Source organism: Neopelma chrysocephalum, unplaced genomic scaffold, assembly GCF_003984885.1.
Source record: "Neopelma chrysocephalum unplaced genomic scaffold, ASM398488v2 Primary Assembly neopelma1_104, whole genome shotgun sequence".
Classification (NCBI taxonomy): domain Eukaryota; kingdom Metazoa; phylum Chordata; class Aves; order Passeriformes; family Pipridae; genus Neopelma; species Neopelma chrysocephalum.
Genome location: NW_020897768.1, coordinates 1,443,042 through 1,466,947, shown reverse-complemented (window position 1 = coordinate 1,466,947; position 23,906 = coordinate 1,443,042). Strand labels below are relative to the sequence as shown.

The 23,906-nt window shown below is 37.2% G+C and overlaps 1 protein-coding gene across 12 annotated transcripts in view; it reads left to right on the top strand.

Moving 5' to 3' along the window:
• DST (dystonin) overlaps positions 1–23,906 on the top strand; it is a 305,079-nt gene that overhangs the window by 173,949 nt on the left and 107,224 nt on the right. For 4 of the 12 annotated variants that reach the window (XM_027695999.1, XM_027695998.1, XM_027695992.1 and 1 more), the window contains 9 exons: positions 9,943–10,077; positions 12,410–12,498; positions 13,118–13,253; positions 14,345–19,930; positions 20,143–20,289; positions 20,445–20,660; positions 20,849–20,995; positions 22,005–22,238; positions 23,584–23,736. In XM_027695999.1, coding sequence (XP_027551800.1) covers positions 9,943–10,077; positions 12,410–12,498; positions 13,118–13,253; positions 14,345–19,930; positions 20,143–20,289; positions 20,445–20,660; positions 20,849–20,995; positions 22,005–22,238; positions 23,584–23,736 — 6,843 coding nt within the window. Of the gene's footprint in view, positions 1–325; positions 1,925–9,942; positions 10,078–12,409; positions 12,499–13,117; positions 13,254–14,344; positions 19,931–20,142; positions 20,290–20,444; positions 20,661–20,848; positions 20,996–22,004; positions 22,239–23,583; positions 23,737–23,906 lie in introns of all 12 variants that reach the window. The other 8 variants (XM_027695995.1, XM_027695994.1, XM_027695996.1 and 5 more) reach the window with 3 other exon arrangements.

The window sequence follows — 23,906 nt, the reverse complement described above, 5'->3', positions numbered from 1 at the left end:
CATCCACTCCCTGGCAGCCTTCTAAATCTTTGGTAGCTTCTTTGAAGATAACTTAAGCAGGTTTCCAGTCTCAAAATAATATGATGGGTTTTTTTCTTTGCAATCAGGGTAACAAATCAGAAAAATAATAATCCTTTTCAAAGGAGAAATGATATTTTTTTTCTTCTGGGATCAGACTTCTGAAGTCTGTGATTGTTCCAAGATTTTGTTTCATACCAATCTTCTTTCCTAACTCTCAGTATTGGCATTAAGAATGCACAGAATAAGGAAAAAACAAGATGCTTTCTGTGATATCTCAATTTAATCCATATGCTGTCATGCTCAGAGCTTACCAGAAGAGAGTGAACTCCAGCAACCTGTGAAGTCAGCCGAAGTCTTTCAACGTTTGGATTGCAATGAAGCTGTTGAATTGAGAGAGGAAAATAAACCTAATGGATGCATGATGGATATGAAATATTTGCAAAAAGATAACTCTTCCAGTAAACCTGAACACACAGAAAATAAATTGGAAATTGACAGAAGAAAGTTAAATGTAGACAGATATGATAAAATCAAAATTGATAGAATATTAAAGCAATTTTTAAATTTCAGTGGTCAAGAAAGTAGCATTAGTGGCAACAGAGACAATAAGCTACATAGAGAGCAGGAGAGTGTAATGGGTTCTGGTAATCAAAGTAAAGAAGAAAAAAATGGCAGAAAAGATTTTTTTGTTTCAGCTCAGATCTGTGTGAGTGTGAATAATGATCCTGGTGAAATGTTAAATGAGAAAATTGTTAACGGAGAGAGATGGAAAACAGAGGGAATATCAAAGAAGTTGCCTGGAGTGGAAATTATACACAAAACCACAGGAAAAAAGCATTCAAGAAAGGTAGGGAGTGATGTTTCAACAAAGGAACAATGTGAGTTGCAATCAGAAACTAATTTTGAGCTAACAACGAAGAAAGCTGAAGTCACTCCAAAAGCTGGAAAGCATGCCCTTGGTATCAACCCTCACAAACAGCAACATTTTTCACCTCATTTTGAATGTCAGCATAAAGAACATTGCTTTACAGAAAGCAATAGCCACAATACTTTAAACTCTGAAGACAGAGAGTTTCAAGTGTGTTATGAAAAAGGTGATTCTCTCTCAGGTGCAAGGGATGCAACATCTTTAGAGAAAGTTGCATCCTCTTTCAGAGAGCTGGCAGTGCACAGTGGAAGTGAAAAAACAAAGTTAAATTTGCAATCTATGAGCAATCCAGATGTTTATTGTAATGTTGAAACAGATACTGTCAAACTGCAGAGAGAATCTCTGGATAAAAGTTATTTCCTAGTAGAAAACAAAATCCTAGAAAAATCAAATTTAAATCCAAATGAAGCCAAGAGTACAATGCAAGAAATTTCAGCTGTTTCTTCAGGAAATATTTCAGAGACTCATTATGCAGAAAAAGTCTCTGAATCTTATCCGTTAGATTTTGAAGTGTCACCAGTGCAGAATGATCGAAGTTTAGGTACAGAATTGTTAGGAAATGCTTGTGATTTAAATGCAGATTTTAGCCTCTCAGAAATTATTTCTGGAGAAGAGGATTATTTTCCATTATCAGAACATGAATTAACAAAAAAGCTTTTGAGTCAAGATGAGAAACTAAGTGTGAAGAAAATATCAGAGGGTAACATTTATGGTTTGGACAACATAAATATAAGTGGGAAGAAGCAGAGTGGAGAAGACAGGTTAGAAGAGGGTCAGAAATGTAAAAATTTATTGCTAGTTGCAGAAATGGTTGGTAGAGATGAGGGTCATAGCACAAATATACCCAGAAAAAACACTAAACTCCAGAAGACATTCTGGGAAAAAATAGGGAAAAAACCCTCATTTGAAAAAAAAGAAAAGCAAAAAAAAAGAGACAAAGATAATGAAGAGAAAAGAAGCACAACTATTATTAAGGTACCAGAGTTTTTATGCAATGCAAATGAAACAGTTAATCTAAGAATGATTCTAAATCGATCCAAATCAACATTTGAATCTCAAAATATGTCAAGTGATTTAAGGTTGATTGAATATAATTTAAACAATGAATATGCAAATTATGTATCAATTACTGTGCATTTTGAGATGCTTAATTTTCAAATTCTTAGACATTTATTTTTATATTTATTTTGTGTTACTATTTGCCATCCTTTTCTCCACCCAGCTGATGCTCAGCCATTTTGATTAGCAAAAATGAAATCTAAGAAGATATAGTTTGTGACTGTATCTGTATTTTTAGTTCTTCTTTTTCAAGCATAATACATTAGGTTTTGTGTCTATGGGAGCATAAGAAATCTGATAACAAATCAATTTAAACATTTTGTTTCCATTGGGGGCTGTTCAAAATTTTAAGGCAGAGAAATATGGAGATGAACTGAGGAAGCTGCCTTTGCATTAGCCTTTTAGGAAATGTTTCATATATCATGTGAAAAATCAAGTAAATCTGGCAAATTTTAACTAACTCGACATTTTGTTTGTTTGAAAATGTTGCTATAATTACCCTTCGTGCCCTGTTTGTATGATCATAGGAATATAGAGGTGTTCTTACCGCATGTTAGCTCATATTTGGTATCTTAACACCATAATAGTGCTAATGAGGACAAGGTATGTATAGCTTCAACCATATTATTGCTGGTGATTGCACATCTTGCTTGTAAGACTTGCCCTGGATCTGCCGATATACGGAGACTACTAGCCCAACTAGTTTTCACTAGGATTTTCCGAATTGCCATGATTATACTTCTGTGCTTACACTGCAGAGCAGCTGTGCTCTTACCAGTCCCCCGGATGCACCAGTGGAGGCATTGGGATTGTGGAGCACACTATGGATCAGAGACATGCTGGGGTTTAGATACTTCTCTTTCTAGAGCTGTTGCACTGTTTCTGTTCTTGGAGGGGAGTTCAGAACGTGTGTGTTATTTTTGCTTGCAAGCCCAAGTCCTTCTTCCAGTTTCTGCTGAACCGATCCACAAATGGTAGACCACTTTTCTTCTTGGGGATTCTTGCACACTGTGTTTGGCTTACTGTTTACTCTGCTATTTGTTTGGAGAGAAAGCCTATGTGAGCTGTTTGGCATTGCTTACTGCTAAGAGGCATCTGACTGAAATGAGAGCCTTCAGGACCTCTTTGCTTTGTGAATGTCTTTGTCAAGGGTTTCATATTTGGCTAATGGTAACTTCCTGAAGCCTTCAAGAGAAGGTGATGGTGGTGGGAACTGCTCATCCTACTTTCTGGACATATCTTATATATGAGTAAGTATTTTCCCCTCTGCTTTTCCAAGAGCCTAATATGTTTCCTATGTCGTATTACAAAAAGTACATTCCAACTTATCTTACTCTTTTACAGATTTTAAAGAACAAGGAAGCGTCAGCACATCAGGCATATTCAGATCTAAAGGCACAGCAAAGTAACACAATTGATGAGAATAAAAAGCTCATAGGAAAGGTAAAAACACTTGAGGAGATGTTGGAGAATATGAGGAAGCAAAAAATCCAAGTGGAACAGGAGCTCCCTAAAGTGAGGGAAGCTGCAGAAAAAGAGCGGAAGAAGCAGCAAAAGGACATGGAAGAAATCTGTCTTCAGAAGACCAAGGCTGAGCAAGAGGCAAAGCAGTGTCGCATAGATCTAGAGAGCATGGAGAAAGAGAAAGCAGATGCAGAGCAGGAGCTGGAGTGTGTAAGGCAGTTCATTTTTCAGGCAGAGACTCAAAGAAGTGTACTGGAGGAAAACCTCCGTGCTTTTCGAAATCAAATAGAAGAAAGTGCCTTTACCAGAAGAAACTTGGAAGAGCTTCTAAGAAGAAAGGATACTAATCTTTATGATTTAGAGAAACAAAAAAAAACCTTAATGCAGGAGCTGAAGAAAAAAACAGATGGAGAGGAGAAACTTATGAAGCTCATCAAGCAAATGGAACAAGATCTTGAATTTAAAGGGAACCTATCAGAAATAAAGCTACAAGAAAGAGCAAGAAGGAAGGTTGTTGAAGGAAGATACTCTGTAACTAGAGAAACCTCCCTGCCGACTTTCACTGCTGGACAAGGCAGTCAGTGTAGGACTGACTCTGAAATTACAAGTTTCCAGAAGAAACTAGAAGCCAAAAAAGTAGAAGAGCTTAAACAGAAGATAGATGACTTAACCCTTGCTAACAAAAAAGCTGATAAAACTATTAAAGACCTGAAATATGAACTGAATGAAGTTGAGCTTCAAAAATCATCAACAGAAGAAAAGTCTCGTTTATTAAAAGAAAAACTAGATAAAGTCAATAGTGAACTTAAATGCCTAAAAATTAAGTTGGAGGAAAAAGACCAAGTAGAGCAGGGGTATTTGCAACAATTGAAAGAACTGGACAGGCAGCTACAGAGAGCCACAGGTAAAGCTGAAGAGGTGATGCAAGAAGCTATAGATCTTAAGAAAATTAAGATGAACTATCAGGAGGAGCTGAAATCTGTTCAGCAAGAGAAGACACAACTAAAAAGAGAAGTAGAGGAATTAACCAGATCACAGACAAAAACTGAAATCACTATCAAACATTTAAATTCACAAATCACTTCTCTTCAAAAAGAGAAACTGGCAGCTGAACACAGAACACAGTCATGCAAAGGAGAAGCAAATAATCTTCAAGACCAATATAAGAAAATTAAAGAACAGTTGCTTCAAAAAACAAAACTAGAGAAAGAAAACCAGCAGGAAATTCAGATGCTTAAGAATGAATTAGCCAAAAGCAATCAGTTGTCAGAAACATTGAAACGACAGATAGAGGACCTTAATAAATGGAATACTGAAACAAAACTACTGATGAAGCAAATTCAATCTGAATCAGAGAAGATGGCTTTGGAAAAACAAAATATTCAGAGGAAAAATGAGGCATTAAAAGCCCTAGCAGATGGTTTCAAGGAACAATTGCACACAACAAATGAGCAATTGCACAAGCAAACAATAATTGAGCAAGAATTCATGTGTAAAATTAAAGGCCTAGAAGTTGATCTAGCAAAAACAAAAGACCTAGCTAGTGAATATAAACAAAAGTGTGATAAACAAAGTGCTTCCACCCTAACCATTAACCAGGAGGTTAAAAATTTAAATGCTCAAATGAATGCTCTAGCCATGGAAAAGAGAGTGAGTGAGCAGAAGATCCAACTACAACAAACTCATATACAAGACCTAAGTAGCAAATTAAAACAATTGCAGGATGAGCTCCATCAGAAGACTCTGGATGAACAGATGGCACGCAAGAAGATGATTCTGTTTCAGGAAGAATCCATTAAGTTTAAACACTCTGCAGAGGAATTTAGGAAAAAAGTTGAAAAATTACTAGAATCCCATAGCATCACAGAAAAGGACATTTCTGGCATAAAACTAGAATGTGTTGCCCTTCAGCAGGAAAAGCATATGGCTGAGGAAAACATCATGTTGTACAAAAGGCAAATGGAAGATCTGCAAGAAAGGCTTAAAAAATGTCATGAACAACTACAGCAAGAGAAGCAGGCTGAAATGGATTATCACCAGAAGTGCAGGAAACTTGAGGAAGAACTGGAAGTGCAGAAGCGCATGGTTGAGAGCTTGAAACAGAAAATGGATTTGCAGGTCAGGGAGAGTGAACACAGGTTTCTTTTGTTACAGAATGAAGTTCAGCAAAGTAATAAGCTCCAAGATTCTGGATTTAAATTGAGCTGTGAGAGAAGAGGGAATGATTTCAATTACCCGAGTGATGCTGCAGCTAAAGAATTTGAACAGCTTCCTCCACATACAAAACCAGGCTCACCTTTGTTAAGGCAGAAACAGGAGAGATCAGGTTTTAAATCTGATCAAATAGAAGAAAATACATTGTACATGAGTGCTGATGATAAAATACCGAGAGAGGTGCAGTTCCAGATGTCAACCATAAACCAATCATTAGAAGATTCAAGCTCACAGTCTTTTACAGAGTTTGTTTCACAAACGAGTACACAGTTCCACATAACTTTTGATAAAGCAAGCCAAATCTCTGGAACCTCTGAAAAGGACACATTGAGAAACAGGAACCTACACAGTTCCAGACAAACTGTTAGACATGGAGAAGACACAAAACATGAATTAGGAGTGGTAAAACTGCATCCCTTGGAGGTACACACTACATTTTGTGAGGATTTGCCTTCCTAGTCTGCTCTTTACTATAGTCTGTTTATTTTTAGTTATACTTTATCACTACTCTCTCTAATATTTCTTATGTTCCTGCCTTGGTGAAGGGAACCCCTTCATTCTTACGCAACACAAAAAGCTTTTCATTAGACCTCAGTACCAGATTCTTTAATATCTAAGAAACATTATTTTAAAAGTTTGTGTTGGAAATAGAAATTCACATACATTGTTGTATCATTATTGGTCAAAATAAGCTTTGATTAACAGTAGTAGGTTCACATAGTAGCAACAACAGTTATTGATGCTTAGTCTAGTCATATTCCTGTTATTGAATAAATATTTGAAATGGCAAATGCACTTCAAAACTCTTAACTATCTGTGTTTCTTTTCTCTCTAATGCTAGTAGCGTTCTCCTTTCTGACTTGCATTCAGGTTCTCCCTTTGATTTCTGTGGTGGTGGATTTAGGAGTGAATTATGTACAGAACAGTCTGAAGTTGTATTTCTCACTGTGTCAAAAAATTCCTATTTACAGATAGTGAAGAACAAGCACTATGACATGCATGTTGAAGTCACAACATTAAACCAAGAAAATGACAAGACGTTTGGTAATGAAGAGAGAATGTTTGAGGAATACAAAACATCTGAAGGGTTTAGGAAAGAAGACTTTGCAAAGATGAGCTCTTTCTTAGGGGAAGAGACGTTGAGAACTGTTGATGATGCTACTCAGCAGGAATATTTTACAGAGGAGTATGATGCTATTAAATTTGAAGGTCTCCGACATGATGTAACTGCCAGACAGTTGATTGAAGTTAAACTTTTAGACAGGCTGACAGCTGAGCAGCTTATTTCAGGGCAGAAAACTACTGATGAGATTCAGAAAACTCTTGAAAAATTTTTAACTAAACCTACAGCTATAGCTGGGCTGTACCTTGAATCCAGCAAAGAGATAATCTCTTTTGCTTTAGCAGCAAAGAGAAGAATCATAGGAAAAACACTGGCATTAGCATTTTTAGAGGCCCAAGCAGCTACTGGTTTCATCATTGATCCCACAACAGGTCAGAAATTCTCTGTTGATGATTCGGTTGTTAGAGGGCTTGCAGATGGTGAATTCAAGAGTAGACTGCTTGAGGCAGAGAAAGCTGTTTTGGGCTATTGCTGTTCTGGGAAAGTGCTCTCTGTGTTTCAGGCTGTGGAAGCTCGACTTCTAGAGAGACAAAAAGGTAAAAATATCCTTGAGGCTCAAATTGCAAGTGGAGGGGTAATTGATCCTGTAAGAAGTGTTCGCGTACCTCCGGAAACTGCCGTGCATCTTGGCTTGCTTAATAACACAATTTTAAAATTTTTGCATGAACCTTCTAGTAATGCAAAATGTTTTTACAATCCAAATAACAGGAAAGCTATGTACTACTGTGATTTGCTGAAAATGTGTTTGTTCAGTGTAAGCAGTAAATGCTTTCTGCTTCCAGCTGGTGAAAGGAAAATAAGCAGCCCATCAGCAGAGAAAAGTCATAAAACTTCTGTAGTAGATGTCAACACAGGAGCTGAAATGACATCATATGAGGCTTATAAAAAGAAATGTATTGATAAAGCTACGTATCTTGAGCTTTCGAAACAGGAATTTGATTGGAAGGAGTCTACGTGCTTTGACTCTGATGGGAATTCTTTTCTTTTGCTTACAGATCTTAAAACTGGTGTACAGTTTAATATTGAGGAGACCTTAAATCAAGGTAGAATTGACAGAGCATCAGTAGATAAATATAAGGAGGGCTTAATCACAGTTAATGAGTTTGGTGATATTTTAGTTAGCAGTTCACAGCCAAATAAAGATTTAAACAGTCCTATTGCAGGGTTCTGGCTTTCTGAAACCAATGAAAGAATTCCAGTCTTGAAAGCCTCACGTAAAAACTTGGTAGATAGGGTTACTGCCCTCCGATGTCTTGAAGCTCAGGTTAGTACAGGAGGTATAATTGATCCATTTACTGGGAAAAAGTACAGTGTTTCAGAAGCTTTGCAAAGGGAGTTAATTGATGATGGTTGTGCCAAGCAAATCCAGCAGTGTGAGCTGATCTTTACTGGGATCATTCATCCTGTAAGGAACACTGTTATGTCAGCTGTTGAAGCTGTGCATTTAAATGCCATAGACAAAGAAATGGGCATGCGCTGCCTGGAGTATCAGTACTTGACTGGTGGCTTGATAGATCCAAAGTCTCATTCCAGGTTAACAATGGAAGATGCAATTAAGAGTGGTATTATTGATGCTGTCACAGCTACAAAGATGAAAGGTGAAAAATTGCATGCTAAAGTTTTAACATGCCCCAAAACTAAGAAGAAGATAACCTATAAAGAAGCTTTAGAGAGAGCTGTCTTTGATTGCCACACTGGACTGCGGTTGTTAGAAGCAACTCAGCCCATGAAAACAGGAATTTCCAGTCTTTACTATAATTCATAGTGGACAAAAGATATTCGTACTCGTTTTGGGCCCTGCTTTAAAACCCATTCAAGTTAAGGAAATGATCTGTGGTGGCCTTTTTGGACAATCATAAATGTTTTCTAGCATAATAATGAATTGCTGTAAAACTAATTGTTACAAACCACTTATTAGTATAAACCACTGAAACTGGAATTAGATATTATTTATTGCAAAATTGAAATTTATAGACAGGTAGATTCATAATTTCAAAATGCAATCTATGTGTTCAGTCTTTCCCTGAAGGCCTTCTCTGACATTACTTACATACAGGAAATGTGAATGAGAAATTATACTCAAGTTGGTGAAGTTAACATTAGTGCAAAGTGGGTAGATTTAGTGAGACAAGGATCATATCCTTACATTAAAGATTGAAAGAGATTGCCCATTTTGCGAATGAACACAGTGCAGTATTTCATGTGACCTGTTACTTAATTTAATATTACAAATCAGTTTGTAGATATAATTTATTTTACAAAAGTGGCAATAAAATATACAAGGGTTAAATCTGCAGTGCAGTAAACACACATGCATAAGTACTTTTTCTCACACTGGTATTTCATTAATTTCAGTGGGCTACTTACACTATAAAGTTGTGAGTTTTTCTCTCACTCCAGGTAAATTTTTTTCTTTAGAAATGTTTTCATGCTCTAATAGGCAAATGAATTACAATTGAATATCAAATAAAAAATGTCCATTGAAATAAAAAGTCTTTATTTTTACTTGTGATACATGGAAGGGCTTAAGCATGTTTTCTCAGTATTGATAAATGTCCACCTACTAACAGATTGTACTTATATGAAAAGGAATATGTTTTTCTATGCAGAAAAAGATTAAATGTCTCAGTATTTTACTGTTATTGTTCTTGCTTCTGTAGACATAAAAGCAATGTATTCTTCCAATTGTAATTTAATAATCAATGTGCATAGATTGCAAAATATTGTTATCCTATGCTGGCTGTACATATCCACACCTGAGGGTAATGCAAAGGCAGCAATTCAAAGATACTTTATATGCAATTTTTTTAAGATTTTTATTTACTGAGTAATGGCTGATAGCTATACTTTTTCCTTTTATCAATAATTTTAATAATGATTGTATGTGTGTATGAATAAGCAGCTTTATCATAATTACAAATCATTTGAGGTATTATTTTGTTTATATCTATGTGGCATTTTTGTTCCTACATCAAAGTGTCATAGTAATGCATGTGGTGATAAATAAAAAGAAATAGTTTTATGTTTATGTGATAATAATGGCATTATGGTAGAGTTGTGTTTGTATGGATGTTAATGTTACATATTTCAACAATTTACTTTTACATTTCTTACAATTCATGGCGCTCCTCAGAAATCAATGGAAGAGGAAAAGAAGGAACATGTTGAGAAAGCTGGGGATTTATTAAAATGGGTGTCAAACCTCAGCAAGACACTCAGCAAAGAAGAAGGAGAAAAGACTGAAAAGACAGACTTGCCTAAGCAGCAGGTACACAGATGTCTTTTTAGGTTTTTACCAAAATATTCCATAAGTACTTTTTTTCCTGCAAATCTCCATCCACATTTTCCTCAAGGTGTAATTTCACATTTGGTTGTGAGTGGAGGGCTGGGTACATGAACATCAATGTTTAGGGACACAAGCATATTACTCAGGAAGAAGTTCACACTGCTTTTTACAGATCTAGTGTGTGATGTATTCTGTCACTGCAGACTATCAGTTTAGAGAAACTGGACACTGCACACCATAACTCAGCCTTTGTAGAGGGTCAGTGCATCTTGGCAAATTGGCACTTTGGGCACCGGGAAGGAGGAAGCTGCTAGGAGGGTCCTGAGAGCCAAGTTTCTATTTATTTGCTTTTGAAAAGATATTTGGATGGGTCTTCTTAAGGGATAGTAAAAACTGCAGTCCTAGGAAGTACAGCAGCTGTTGACGGAGGCTTTTATTATCAACACTAGTCCACAGGCTGCTGGAGTGGCCCATCTTGATGCCTTTGTATTTAACAGGTACATTGTCACTGTGTACAGTTGTAACTCTGACCATAAATTTCCATCTGTGAAGTTTCCTATAATTTTTAGGAGCTCCCCTCCTAGGCTTGTCCCACGAAATAGCTTAGTGACACCTAAAAAGATTTCAGTAGGTGAAGGTCTGCCTGCGTAGTGAGCAGCATAGGCACAGAGTGGCGTCTTGTCCACATACCTCAGTATAGGGCCTGATGTGTGGTCCTGCACACATGATTTTGGCCCTCTTTGCAGCCTGTTCCTGTGTTTTTATTTTGGTGACCCATGCAGGTGCTGGTTAGACCCACTGGAGTAGCGTGTGTGTCAATCAAGCTTGCTGTTGGGCAGGTCAGCAAACCTGCAGTCCTGATGGCCACCAGACCCAGCACACTGATTGTTCATAGAGAAGCAGTGCAAGCTCTGAGTTTGTGCCTATATATATAGGAGGAAGTAAGCTTGTATTGATTTGAACATACTGATTGTTAACTTGCTAGTAGTTAGGATCAGGATTTGCAAAAACATTCAGTGCTGGTTCTTTTCTGCCCTTGTTAATGACAATACTGCAAACCTTTGTCAGCGTTGAGCCAGTGCTCAATCCTTAGGGCATCTCAGCTTACCACAGCACCTGTGGGTGTCATTTCCCCTGTCCAGCCTGAGCCCTCAGAGAATAACCTGTGAGTTAGCTGCCTTGGCTTCCTCCACGACATGCTCCCTTGCTATGGAAGATGGGCGTTTGCTGAGGGTGTTTGCTTCTCTTGTGAAACAACCTGTTGAGGTAGCAGCAGCGAAAGTGGTGATTTGATAGCTGAAATACATTATGGTTGCTGTGGGGTGTAGCCATGTTCTGGGAGGAGAAGCTGGTACCAGTGGTGACAGGGTGCACACAGCAGTTGCAGCGACACTGGTTTCCTCAGTAAAGTGGAGCTCATGACCTCACTGGCTACCTCAGCCTGCTCTCATCACGTTCTTGTGTAGTGCATACAGTGCTTCTCTTGGTTCCTGTACAATCAGCACAAGTGGTGAGATTGTGGCCTGCTGATGGTGACTGCAAAGTGAGACTTTTTGGGCCCTTTAACACAATGCAGTCAAGGACAGAACTGGTTGAGTCCAGGCCCAGGTGAATGCAGGGCCCAAGCACCTTGCTGAAGTTCTCTTAGCATCTACATTGAATGTATCTCCAGCTTGCAGACTCCCCTTTGATAATTTGCCTTTATTTATCCAAAATGACTGCTTTTCTTTGAGGACACTGCAGGGAGTTTCTCAGAAAAATTAAAAGATTAAATTCCCACAAGTTCCCCTGCCACAATGAGTGCTTTAGTGGGGAGAATATTAATAAATAATTCATTTTTTCAGCCATCTGATATTGCATTTGTCTCTGATGATGAATTTCATGAAGGCTTGTGGTCTTCTGATACATTAAAAAAAAAAAGATATGTTAACTTTCATTTTGGTGAGCAACTTCTTGAACATGACCATTGTACACATACCTTTATAAAGCTGCTATAAACTGTGCCAACTATAAGTGATTTTAAATGATTGGTTAATTTTCATACAAATAACATTTTAAAATAAATTCTATTTGTTTTGCTCGATAGTCTTCTAATACAAACAGCTTACTTAACAAAAAGGCATAGCACAATGACTTATCTATATGTAAATGAAACAATTACATAATAAATAATATTGCTCTAAGGATAGCCAGTATTTAAAAAAAATCAAACTCTTACATTATTGATATTAGTTCCAGATAGAAATACTCTGTTGTTTGTTTGTTTTATTTATGTACATAGTTAAGTCTTGAACACAGTTTGCTTCTTTTTCAGATTTCCCTGCATGAAATGTCAACCAAGAAGGAACAAATAGCTGAAGCTCTGCAGACTACTCAGTCATTTTTAGCTAAGCACAGTGATAAGTATGCCATTTTTTATTTTTCAAATAATATAAATTAATTGAATCAATACATACTGTTTGGTTAAAAATAAATCCTGTCCTTGTATTACAGTTCCAGTTGCATTTCATGTGCAAGTATGTGAGTTTGGGAGTTTTTTGCCTTCCTGTTTGGTGAAGCTTGGTGCAGTTTTGTCAATTTCAAGAACTTGGCTTGTTTTATATACCTCTGGTCAGCTTAAAAATATTAGATATTTTTATTTTTATTTGGAGTGAAAATAATTTACAAATTCGCAGCAAATTAGTACTTGAACTATATGTCACAAGGTTGTTTCATCTGTGTCTGAAAAAAACCTGTTTTAGATACTAAATTGCTGAAATATCTCATGACTGCTTGCTAGTTTTGTTACCTGTCTTTGAGAATCAGTAGACGAAGGCACATGCAAAGGTTAAATGCTTCTTTTACTGAATAACTGCAAGCAGATTGTAGCTTTCTTGACCATATTTGTAATTAGGCTGTATTTTTTCCAGATTACTTGTACCAATTTCTGCCCCACTTTTTTAAGTAAAGGTAGATAGATGACTCCCAACAGGTTATGAATTACCCAAAGAGATCTCCTTCTTCCTTTCATTTTTCATAATAGAATGACAGATGAAGAAAGACATGAAATGGAAAAGCAAGTCAGATCTCTCCAGGAGAGCTACAGCTTGTTATCCAGTGAAGCTTTAAAGCAGCTGCAGGAAGTGCAGTATCTGGGTGATGAAAAGATGGAAGAAAAGGTAACAAGATAGAAACTTAGATTTCAGTCTCTCTTGAGTTTTACTGCATGGTTTTTGAACCCCACATGATCAGCAAAAGAAGAAGCTGCAACTAACAGTGTGTGGAAGGAACTTGAGATTTAGTTGACTGAAGGTGTTATGTATTTTCTGTAAAATACTGTGTGTGACCTTACCTGTGCATATGAACATTCTACTCATCAGATTTCTTTTGTGAAGAGTCTTAATAATGTGTGCCTTGCATGAAGAAAGATAAACAAATCATTCATCTCTTAACTCTTCTCTTGAAAGCCATTCTTTGACTGCTAGATAAACCTGCGTTTCTGCTGCAAAAATGACACCATAAAATAACATGATAATCTCTCCCATATATCATTCAGAAATGTCCTAGAAGAGATCTACTTTCAGTTTTTCTTAACATTTTTCTACATTTGAAAATGGGAACACATAACATGATTAGCTCTGAGGCACTACAAATACATTTGTTGATGGATATTAGTTTTAAATATGGAGTTCTCAAAAATTATCTTGCAAATGAGTGTTCTCATATACATATACAGGCAGTGTCTGTGTAATGAGTTCAGACAATGTTACGGAACTGACTTCATGCTTTTCATGCAAACTAAATGCAATATTTGGTGCTAGAGTATCTGATTCCATATTGTTGAGTGTATATACAGAAGTGCTGTATGCTGTAAACATGAATAGCATGGTTGTGTTGAATCACATACTGTTTCCAAATATTCTAACCTTTCACAAGACATTTATAGCATGAAAATTTGCCTTTCAGGTATATGTTCTATTTGCTCACTCTGCGATCATATCTTCTATTATCTTTCACTAACCCTGTGTATGTATGCAAAGCATAGGTTTTCAATTCACAGATGCATGTTGATTTTAAATCTCTTATCACATCGTGTGCTATTGAGTGACTGACATAGATCACTTGCGCATTTGAGCTGCTAACATTCACAGCATTTCTCCAGGCCTGGTAAGTACATGTTTTTCTGCTTATCATGCATTCAAAATCAAAAGAAAATTTAAAATATATAGTCCAAAAATATTGATATCTTTTTTTTTATATTCCTTTCTAGGTGAATAAAGTCATTGCTGGTGTCATTGATCAAACTACTGGAGAAGTCTTTTCAGTCTTTCAGTCTATTTTAAGAGGTTTTCTTGACTATGACACTGGAATTAGATTGCTCGAGAACCAGCTGATTTTTTCTGGAATCATTTCTCCAGAATTAGGAGTGTGTTATGATTTGGAAGAAGCTAAAGCTCATGCCTTAATTGATGAGCAGATTCTATTGCAGTTGCAGGAATTAAGTAATGCAAAAAAGCTTATTTCAGAATCATCATTATCAAATATTCCAGTTGTTTCAGTTTTAGAACAAGGTCTAATTTCAGAACCTTTGGCTATTAAAATTCTTGAGAATCAGCTTTCAAGTGGGTATTTGATTTTGCCATCTACTGGAGACAAGCTGACTTTTCAGAGTGCTTTCCAGAGAAACCTGATTTCTCCAACATTATATGCAAAACTCCTGGAAAGACAAGACACATGTAAAGATCTCATAGACCCCAACTGTGCTGAGAAAATTTCCCTTGAACAGATGATTCATAGAAGCATAATACATGAAGAAACAGGGTTAAGACTCCTACCTGTGAAACCACAAGAAAAAGGTAGAATTGTATTCAAATGTGGAAGGAGGATAACTATTTTGAGGGCAGCCCACGAAGGGCTCATTGATCGGGAAACAATGTTCAGGATGCTGGGTGCTCAGTTAATGTCTGGAGGTCTCATTGACCCTGACTCAGGGAAACGAATGACTGTGGAAGAGGCCGTGAGACAAGGGGTGATAGATCAGGACACTGCTTGCGGGATCCTCACACATCAGGTTCAGACGGGTGGAATCCTTTGTCAAAATTCAGGACAACGGTTAACTGTTGATGAAGCTGTACAATGCAACTTAATATCATCTACCAGTGCCCTGCTGGTATTGGAAGCACAGAAGGGCTTTGTGGGATTAATTTGGCCTCACACTGGTGAAATATTCCCTGTATCAACTTCTTTGCACCAAGATATGATAACAAATGAACTGGCATTCAAAATACTGAATGATAGAAAGAGAATAGCTGCACTTTACATTCCAGAAACTTGTGAAATAATCAGTCTTGACAAGGCTGCAGAATCAGGGATCATAGATAGCAATACTGTATCTGTTTTGACCAATGTTACTTTGCCAGATAAAATGCCCAATGTAGAAGAATTAAAGTCCCCTTGTAAAAATGCTGCAAAATGGTTATCAACATATGAATTTCTGCCATCTGTATTTCATGACCATGAGGAGGAACATGAAGATTGTGACACAGAAGACCCTGTATGTCATAATTTAGATCAAGCTAAGAAACTATTCATATCTTACCTGATGGTAAATAGTTATATGGATGCAAACACTGGAGGAAGACTTTTGTTATATGATGGACAACTGCAAGAAGCAATCAATATGTTGCTGGAAGGTGATGGTGCTGCATACGGTGCTGGTGTGTCAGAAATGGAGTTAAGTAACAAATATGTAAGCTTGAAAGGAATTAACCTAAAGTCAGCGGACAGTGTTCAGGGTGACCTTTCAGGTGTTGAGAATGCTTCTAAAAGCAGGAAATTAAATCAGTTTGATGATTTGGGGAATTACATATCTTCACAAGAAGATCTCCATGAGCGCGGGCCAAATGTTTGCAATGCTATTGACACTGAGCAATCAGAATATACACAGGAGATGTTGTTAACTCTCCCTGCAGAACTCAGAAATGTAGTAAGTAACGCTCAAAATTCCATGAACAGAAATGCACTCAGAGGTTTTTTGGAGGTTTCTGAGTGGACAGAACTGTGTAAGCATAACAATCAGCAGGCAAATTCAGGAAATATTGAGGGATATCTTCCAAATGACTTCAATCCAAGTCTTATTTCAGAAACAGGGAAGGAAGAGATTTGTATGGGTGACAGTCTGGGTAATGAAAACAGGAGTGATAAAAGCCTACAAAATTCCTTGAATGTGGATGATTTGTCAGATAAGAAAACCTGGAAGGAGCTGGAAAGGTGCACAGAATACAGGCCTCACATATTGCAAGCTGACAGTAGCACAATGGTATTGGATAACAGCAAGAAAGATGATTTTCAGAGAAGTCTTTGTTCATCCATCAGTGCAGACACTGTATATAGACTTCCAGAAGAATTTGTTAGTCAATGTGGTGACACACTACAGTTCGAAGACAATGGGTACAGTGAGCAACCTCTACAGGAATATGCTGATGTACCTAACAGACCATCCCTAGAGGGCTATCTTCATATACATGGAAGGCCATCATTGGAGGATTGTATTGATTTTCAGAATAAACTCTGTCTAGAAGACAGCAGAGGCATGCACCACAGGCCTTTGTTGGGTGACGATACTGTTATACATGATGGACTAGCTATGGGGGACAGTAACAGCACTGCACAAGGGCTGACAGTAGGAGAAAGTGATCTTACATTCCACAGGTTAGCGCCGTGTTACACTAGTTCTGACTCGTCAGTAGATGGGAGTGATGGCATTCCACAGCTTGAAAGTACCTGCTTGCGGCAAGAGTGTGGTGAGATAGCCTCTGAAGATGACAGCTCTCAGTTTGATGAGGATGACGATGACGCCTATGAAACACCTCAGGCTGATGATGACGACAGTGATGTCTATAATACTCCTCAAATTGATGATGATTATTCCTCTGACACTTCTCAAGGTGATGAGGGATTTGATACCTTGAAGTTGGGGGATGATGATACACCAGAGCCAGAACTGGCTGGAAGATCAGTTCCATTAGTTTTTCTGGAGGAGAGAGGTGGTCTAATAGCTCTAAGAGAAGAGACCACCTCTTTTCAAGAACTTGGAGCTAATGCTAAAGAGAATGTCCATATAAATGGGAAAGGGCAACCTGAAAGCATAAATACAGCTTCTGCAAGTGCCAAAGCCATGGGAAGAATCCCTAAGGAGGAAGGAGAAAGAAAAGGGAGTTTTGGAGAGAAGGAGCAAGAGTTACCAGTTACTGTGGAGAGTGAAGGAAGAAAGGAGGTAGGCATAAGTTCTTTACAGGAGATGTACGAAGCAGATGTACAAGACAGAAATGAGCAAGTTGAAATGAAAGCAGAAAGTGATTCCTATGAGGATGAATCTGAAGGTACACAGGAGGGAGAAGATTATGAGGAGGATTATGATAGTTATGATGACTCTGACACTGATTCTGACAGTGAAGATGAAATGGATATTTTTTATTCACATCATCAGTGTGTAGATAAAGGTGACCAGCTGTTAATTTCCTTAGGAGGTGTAGAAAGAAGCAATGAACGTAATCAGAATATTGATGATTGTTGCTATTCTTTAGGCCATAAGACAGGATATACTTCGCAATTCCAGTCTAACCATGAAAATGGAAATCTATCTTCAGGAAAATGTGAATCAATGTCACATGTTTCTGAGGAAAGATACGTTGATATTTCATGTACAAGTGAAGAAGACAGACAGCAGGAAACAGAAGATGAATATGGGACTTGTGTCAAAAGTAAACACATGTCACAAGATACTGCTGAGCCTATTCAGTTGGAAAATACCCTTGATGCTAAATGGACGTTCTCTACAAGTGAAGGAAATAATGAAACATGGCTTAAGGTTCCAGGTTCTCAGCTTCTTGATGGTATTGTGAAATCTGATGTCAGTATAACAGCCAACCTGATAACAAAGCAAACTACTGATAATGATGAAAGTACTCGGTCAAATTTGCTTCTCTCAGAGTGCTTTACTGATAACATGAATAAAGACAATGGTACCATGCCAATGTTAGATTCAAATCACGGGCAAAGACAGAAAGAAGCAGTAGTTGCAGAGGAAAAAGTATTAAATTATATGGAACAACTAAAGGAAAGTTCATCCCAAATGGACAATAAATTCCCTATAGATATGCGTTATGTGAATGATGATAATGACAGCTCACTTAGGGACCCAGTAGATCCAGTCACCAGTTGGAAGCATGGTCAAATAGGAAGAGGTTTCGAAATTCTTTCAGAAAGTAAAAATAGAGTAAATATTATGGAGGAATGTGATATCATGGGACTAAGTAAAAGTCCCATTCAGATGGAAAGCCTTGGGGAAATATTTGATGCATCAGTTATTAAAGCTGATAGAGAAACTTCTGTTGTGAGTAAAGAAAAAGTAACGGTTGATCAAGCTTTCTTTGACATTCAAGTTGCGAGATCAGATGAATTTAGGAGAGATGCTAACATTCCTCCTTCTTTAAAACAATATACAAAAGGCATAAAAGTAGGTGGCCATTCAGAACTGGATAAAACTGAATTCTCTTGTTTTGAGGACACAGAAAGAGAGAAAAAAGGTATAGATATTGAAAAGGATTTTCTGCTAAATACAGAAGAAATGCATTCAAGTGAATTTAACGCTTACTCTTTTCCCCCAATTGATACAGTGAAACCAAAGAAAATTAGCATAACTAAAGAAACAGGGAGAGTTATCTGTCAAAATACTGCCAATGTTCTTAAAGACTCTTCAGAACACAGAAGCAGCAATGACAGTGAAATTTCCCCCATAAAACCAGATGCTTTAGGAAGTATTGAGGATGCCAGAGAATCAGGGGATGGAAGTAGAGTGCTATCTTCTGGGAGACTTACCCATACCACTGATGTTTCTTCTGCAATTCTGAGTAGCATAGGAGCTGACTTGAATTATGGTGCCCAGAAAGAATATGAAATGCTGAAAAACCAAAAGGGAGAAAATTTCATGGCCAGTGAGACTTTCTCCCTTGGAAATGGTTTCAAAAACCAAATGTCCATGGAGTCATTGCAAAAGGAAACGGGACTCTGCAAAGATTTTCAAGTAAAGGAAGGTATTTCACAATCACCAGAAATATCTGACACACTAATGGAAGACTTACAGAATATATTACAAAGGAAATTGAAAATGGGACGTGCTTACTGCAAGCAGGAAGCTGAACTCCTAAGTTACTCTGATACCAAAACTTTAATGCAAAATTTACTCACAATGATTAGAAGCACCCAGCTTGTGAGTGAAAAGTCTAGTGGGTCAAATCTCAAGCAAACAAGCAGTTCTGTTAGAACTGCATTAGTGTTTACCACGCCATGTACAGAGCCCAAGGACAGTGATGCTCCTTCATTGCTTTGGCCTGATTGCAGAAGTCCTGATCTTCTTCATGATATTCTGAAGCAGGAATCCTGCAAACAAAAGATGAGTGATGTAGATAAAAGGAGGAATGAAACAGACGTGAAAGTTCCTGTTCCTAAGCCGACTATTTCTGAACTTCTGGAGATTTTTCAAATCTCACCTGGAGATGAAAGTACAAGCAAGTTAGAGGAGCTGATAATTGGTTTGCTTATGAGCTCACAGGTTGCTGGTACCACTACAGAACATGAGGATAAAGGAAAAGTAGGTGGACTTTGTACTCTTTTCTCAACAGAACAATCAGAGTTTGGATCAGAAATTGCTGAAGAGAAAACATGGGCAGATAGTGCAACTGTTGCTTGGAAAAGTGACCAGAAGCATGAGAAGACAGACAGCCCATCCAAGGGCTTTACTGAGTCTGTTTTCAAAACAAAAGAAGCAGTCCTAGAAGACGCCCACACTAGCATGGTGAGTAACAACAGCTGATATGTTCTCATTGTCCTGTATTAAAGGAATTGCATGAATCCTTCCAAATGCTGGAGAGAATAATTGAACTGGAAAAATGGTTGACAAATTAAATCATAAGTTTAAAATTAATCATAATAAACCCAAGGACTTTTATTGCTAATTTTCAATTCTGTCAGTTTGGAAAACCTCTTATTTTTAAAACTCATTTTCAGTTTGATGGAGTACAGCAGTGTTTAACGTTAATAGAGAAAATGCAAGGACATTTGGCAGTGCTTCAAGATATGAAAAGCCACCTAGATAACCAGCAGCCTGTTAGTAACAACCTGGAAATACTAAGAGATGAACTGAAACAGCTAGAGGTAAGTAAAGTGTTCTTTATGCTTGTACTTCAGTAATGGGTGCTAGGAATCGCCCTCAGATTAAACAAAGAGAGACTTAAAATGTAATTAATGTAATTCAGATTAAAATGTCTTTCTTAGTAACTTAATCCATTCTATATATATTCTCTTCATAGTCATTTGAATCAGGACTGGCTACGTTTGCAATTGTCCTAAAAAAGGACATGAAGTTAACGGAAGAATTCTTAAAGTTTTGTAACAGGGATATTCCAGAAGAGAAACTTAAAGAGCTAAAGATAAGCTATGACTATTTACATGAAGCGTTTTTGGTGGTCTGTGATACATCTTCGAAACGAACAAAACAAATACTCTATGCTGTTGACTCAGAAATGGTATGTTTTTATCAATGTATGTTTTTACCTTGGTTTTCTTCAAGGTAGTTGGGCTAAAATGAAGGAATTTGGTTTTGCTTTCTTTTGTTTCATCTTATTATAAAAATACATGTATGATTCAATTTAATATGGTAGAAAGTGTGACTAGACTCCAAGAGCACAAATAAATATACAACTTCCCTTTCCAGTCTAAGCTTGGAGTATTACACCAGCAACTTTTAAGTAAACTGCAGAGATTTTCAGACTGGATCACAGAGAACAGTAAAATAACTAATGACTTCACAATGAATACTAATGATATAGAAGAGATGAAGAAAAGCTTACAACTATTTAAAGTAAGTATTCTTTATGGCAGGTGTTGGTGCTTCTGATAAATGTTGCTCCTTACTATGAATTATTAGCTAGGTTTTGTATTCAGGCTCATTAATCTTTATCACTTAAACAGATGGCTAGAAGTAATTACTTAAGAAACAACTACTTGATAATCCAGTAATAAAATATTGTTGATTTGTATTTTCCCTTGCAGAAAACGTTCGATAAAGTTAGGATTACTGAGAAAGCTATTGGTTCTGCTTACTTTCGTTACAGTAAATCTGAAACTTTTGGAAATCTAATTTATACTACAAATATTTCAGTGATTGGAACTTTATGCATAAGATTCAGAATCTTTACCAAAATTTAATTACCTTTCAAATCAATTATATGTGAGAACACAAGTTAGGATAAAAAGTCCCTTCATTACACACTCCATAAATTCATCGTCATGAAAAACAAATCAGATCAAATTTTTAGTAAAGTTCATACACCTCTGTATGTACGAATGATAAAACTTATTTTGTTTTTATGTGCTTTAATAAAGTTCTGGTATATATGGTAATCTCATAGGGGTTCCACAGTATGTAACTACTGGCAGAATTTGCCCCATTGCTAGGAACGGGACTTCTCTTTGTGAAGTTAAGAATAAGAATGATTTCAAGTAAATATCTTGATATTTCTGGGTCTTCAGACCTAGAACATCGAAATGTTACACCTAACTTGCCATAAATCTTCCATAGTTGAATGACAGTCATTTGTGAGACATCCATGAGAGAGTAAAGAAATAACGATGTGCAAGATCACATTATTTGTTACTTGAAAACAGACTGTCCTGATAGAAACCATGCACAAATTCTAATGCCATAGCTAAATACATCAGAATGACTCTGAGTTTTGATTTACTGTGGCCAAACTGTCTACCAAAAGCATTTTGGAACAGGGGCTAAGAAAAGATGATAGGGATACTTGTGGTTTATTTGTACTGACTTTTTTCTTCATTGCTAGTAATTCCCTTCACTTCATTTACAGAACAACGCTGCAGAGTTCAGCTGTGAAAAAATGCAACTGGAGTCCACTGCATTTGATGTTCAATTTTTCATTTCTGAACATGCTGAAGATCTTTCTCCTAGTCAGAGCAAACAGCTGCTGAGGCTGTTAAATACCACCCAGAAATCTTTTCAGGAAGCACAGGAAGCAATAAGTTCTCAAGTGGAAAGTTTAGAGACTCAGTTACAGGCAGTGCAAGAGCTGGGTGCTCAGAAGGTTTGCTTTTCTGTGTAAATGTGCACTAAGTGTTTCTGTCTATGGATGAGGAATTTGAATACCAGCATGCAGTATTGAGTGTATTCCTATCTTTTCCCTTTTTACTACAGATACATTCATAGTTCTACGAAGTTGGTATTGATCAAGTTTGGTGGATTATCATTTTTGCCTTTCTTGGTATAGTCACAGAAACAGCATATTAGATTATGAACAGACACAGGTCTGCTCTTTGTAGAAATGAGAGAAATTTACTTGTGATTTCTCACAAGTGTTGTTTCTTTAGCAGCTATATCAGTAGTTGATCAGAGCTATATTAATCACTGAATTTACTATCACACCATTGCTTATCACTTCTGTCTTGATTTTTTTTTCCTTTAATTGGCCAGGTTGTCTGCTTATATTTATAGTAGTGTGCTTATCTTTATAGTTAAAGAACCAGATTTGTTAAAATCCTGGCTACCATGGCTTGTTTTGACCGAGACAGGTTAGAGGGACAAACACATGAGTAAATCAGCCAAGATATTTGCAGTTCTAGGCATGGGCACTGGGAAAGCTCTGAGTCAAGTTGCGACAGTTACGTCTTCCGCTGGCATGGATGCAGTTGGCAAGTGTAAGCAGCCTTTGTAGAGTAAAAGGAGGCTGATAAGATACTGCAGCATAACTGCATATCCTCTTACAGAAACACTCTTAAGACTCAGAATCACTGCCTCAGCCCCCATTTTATGCATAATGAAAAGTGCCTTAGCATTCTGTAGACTTTGTATTATTTTACCATTCTAAGAACATTTGTTTCCACCATATTTTGTGAAAGAAGCATAAAATTGAGTATAGGAAAGGCACAGATAAGATTTCTAGGATTTTGTAACAATAATGAGCTTGCATGTTTTGTTCTACTGTACTGCTTAAAAAGTCCACAGTTTCTATTCAGGTAGCATATTTTGCATACCAACAAGAGCTAACTCGCATTCACAACTAACCTCTGTTTTGATGTCCTTTTTTCAGAATTAATAGTGTTTATCACAGGTTTCAAGTGGTTAAGAAACTGGATTTTCACTCTTGTCATTTGGAGATTTCATCCTTCACATATGTGCATGGCCAGACTACTATTGGGCAATTCCATCAAACATGGTCTCTTTTACTTACAACATATCTGAGGTTTATCCATAACTTCTGTATGTTCATCTTGCTCTTTGTACCACTGCTATCATGTTTACAGCATACTTTTAAAATGATTGCTTTGCAATATTGATGTTCAAAGATATTCTAATACTTATTAGTGTGTCTATTGATTCCTGAAGTGAGGACTTTTTGTTTTATTGTTCAATTGTACTTGGCTCTAATGTAGGATGTGGCTGAACGGCAGCAGGAATGCAAAGAGAAACTGCAGGAAATCTGTGATTTGCTTACACAGACTGAAAATCGACTCATTGGACAGCGAGAGTCTCTTGTTATTGGAGACAGCAAGGCTGAACTGGAACAATACCAGACCAAACAGGAGGTAGGCACAATTCTAGTCAGAGAAGTTAAAGAAGACTGAGTGCAGAGGAGAGTGACTAGACTCTTTTGTTGAGTAACAAGACTTGTCATGTGAGACGAGAATAAAACAGATTTGTTTGACCTACAGAAAGTAAAGGCTTAGTGGCTTGCATTTAAACTGCTGCCCGTGAC